Below are 2,545 nucleotides of genomic sequence, written 5' to 3'. Positions count from 1 at the left end.
GGAGAGAAGAGGGGGGAGGGGGAGGAGGGAGAGAGAGACAGAGAGAGAGAGAGACAGACAGAGAGAGAGAGACAGAGAGAGAGAGACAGAGAGAGAGAGACAGAGAGAGAGACAGAGAGAGAGACAGACGAGAGAGAGACAGAGCGAGAGAGACAGAGAGAGAGAGACAGAGAGAGAGAGATAGAGAGAGATAGAGACAGAGAGAGAGAGACAGAGAGAGATCAGACAGAGAGAGAGAGACAGAGAGAGAGAGACAGAGAGACAGACAGAGAGAGAGAGAGAGAGAGACAGAGAGAGAGAGACAGAGAGAGAGAGAGAGAGAGAGAGAGAGACAGAGAGAGAGAGAGAGAGAGAGACAGAGAGAGAGGGTGTAAAGCACATTGGGCTCTGGAAAATACACTATTTTCTATACATACACATATCTAACATAACGGTCAAATAAATATCTGGTGAGGTGTGTTGTTGTGACAGTGTGTGTGTGTGTGTGTGTGTGAGACCCACTCCTCGTAGACAGCAGTGAGTTGTTGTGACAGTGTGTGTGTGTGTGAGACCCACTCCTCGTAGACAGCAGTGAGTTGTTGTGACAGTGTGTGTGTGTGTGTGTGTGTGTGTGTGAGACCCACTCCTCGTAGACAGCAGTGAGTTGTTGTGACAGTGTGTGTGTGTGTGTGTGAGACCCACTCCTCGTAGACAGTGTGTGTGTGTATGTGTGTGTGTGAGACCCACTCCTCGTAGACAGCAGTGAGTTGTGACAGCGTGTGTGTGTGTGTGTGTGTGTGACCCACTCCTCATAGACAGCAGTGAGTTGTGACAGCGTGTGTGTGTGTGTGTGTGTGTGAGACCCACTCCTCGTAGACAGCGTGTGTGTGTATGTGTGTGTGAGACCCACTCCTCGTAGACAGCAGTGAGTTGTGACAGCGTGTGTGTGTGTGTGTGTGTGTGAGACCCACTCCTCGTAGACAGCTGTGAGTTGTTGTGACAGCGTGATGTTCTTCGCGGCCAGGTATGATGTCATCTCCCCAGCGATGGCTGCCGCACTGACCCCGTCTTTATCCAGCACGGCAGAACCACACATGTACCCTGCAACACAACGAGAGGGAGGAGGAGGAGCACTGACCCCATCTTTATCCACACATGTACCCTGCAACACACACAACGAGGGGCGGAAGGAGGGACACAGGAAGTCATTTAAACCCCACTAAACCATCGTCTGGCTGGTCTAGTGGTGGAGGACACAGGAAGTCATTTAAACCGTCATCTGGCTGGTCTAATGAAGGACACAGGAAGTCATATAAACCCCACTAAACCATCGTCTGGCTGGTCTAGTGGTGAAGGACACAGGAAGTCATATAAACCCCACTAAACCATCGTCTGGCTGGTCTCGTGGTGGAGGACACAGGAAGTCATATAAACCCCACTAAACCATCGTCTGGCTGGTCTCGTGGTGGAGGACACAGGAAGTCATATAAACCCCACTAAACCATCGTCTGGCTGGTCTCGTGGTGGAGGACACAGGAAGTCATATAAACCCCACTAAACCATCGTCTGGCTGGTCTCGTGGTGGAGGACACAGGAAGTCATTTAAACCCCACTAAACCATCGTCTGGCTGGTCTAGTGGTGGAGGACACAGGAAGTCATATAAACCCCACTAAACCATCGCCTGGCTGGTCTAGTGGTGGAGGACACAGGAAGTCATTCAAACCCCACTAAACCATCGCCTGGCTGGTCTAGTGGTGGAGGACACAGGAAGTCATTTAAACCCCACTAAACCGTCGTCTGGCTGGTCTAGTGGTGAAGGACACAGGAAGTCATATAAACCCCACTAAACCATCGTCTGGCTGGTCTAGTGGTGAAGGACACAGGAAGTCATATAAACCCCACTAAACCATTGTCTGGCTGGTCTAGTGGTGGAGGACACAGGAAGTCATTTAAACCCCACTAAACCGTCGTCTGGCTGGTCTAGTGGTGGAGGACTGGATAGGAGAGTCTGTTAAATGACTCCCAGCTGTAGTGCCTCTGGATAGGAGCGTTGCCAGAGTATTGATTTGAATGTTCAGTTCTCTACCATAAGCCGCCTCCAACGCTATATTATTTTTATTTATAGAATTTGGCAGTTTGTCCAACCGGCTTCACAACCGCAGACCGTAACCACGCCAACCCAGGACCTCCACATCCTGCTTCTTCCCCAGTGGGCGGGTCTGTCTCCCCAGTGGGCGGGCCTGGCTCCCCAGTGGGCGGGTCTGGCTCCCCAGTGGCCGGGCCTGGCTCCCCAGTGGACGGGTCTGGCTCCCCAGTGGGCGGGTCTGGCTCCCCAGTGGGTGGACCTGGCTCCCCAGTGGGTGGACCTGGCTCCCCAGTGGGTGGACCTGGCTCCCCAGTGGGTGGACCTGGCTCCCCAGTGGGTGGGCCTGTCTCCCCAGTGGGTGGGCCTGGCTCCCCAGTGGGTGGACCTGGCTCCCAGTGGGTGGACCTGGCTCCCCAGTGGGTGGACCTGGCTCCACAGTGGGTGGACCTGGCTCCCCAGTGGGTGGACCTGGCTCCCCA

At 53.8% G+C, this 2,545-nt stretch overlaps 1 protein-coding gene across 1 annotated transcript in view; it reads right to left on the bottom strand.

Annotated features, from left to right (window-relative positions):
* Positions 1–321: 321 nt before the first annotated feature.
* Positions 322–2,545, bottom strand: part of LOC121842589 (phosphoglucomutase-2-like) — a gene marked incomplete at its 5' end in the record, with an annotated part of 21,262 nt that continues 19,038 nt past the window's right edge. Inside the window, one exon of the mRNA XM_042312470.1 lies at positions 322–1,080. Within this exon, the coding sequence (XP_042168404.1) occupies positions 407–1,080 (674 nt within the window). The remainder of the gene's footprint in view (positions 1,081–2,545) is intronic.

Source organism: Oncorhynchus tshawytscha, unplaced genomic scaffold (assembly GCF_018296145.1).
Source record: "Oncorhynchus tshawytscha isolate Ot180627B unplaced genomic scaffold, Otsh_v2.0 Un_contig_13194_pilon_pilon, whole genome shotgun sequence".
NCBI classification, from domain to species: domain Eukaryota; kingdom Metazoa; phylum Chordata; class Actinopteri; order Salmoniformes; family Salmonidae; genus Oncorhynchus; species Oncorhynchus tshawytscha.
The sequence above is the reverse complement of the archived record's forward strand: the minus strand, read 5'-3'. Positions and strand labels throughout refer to the sequence as shown.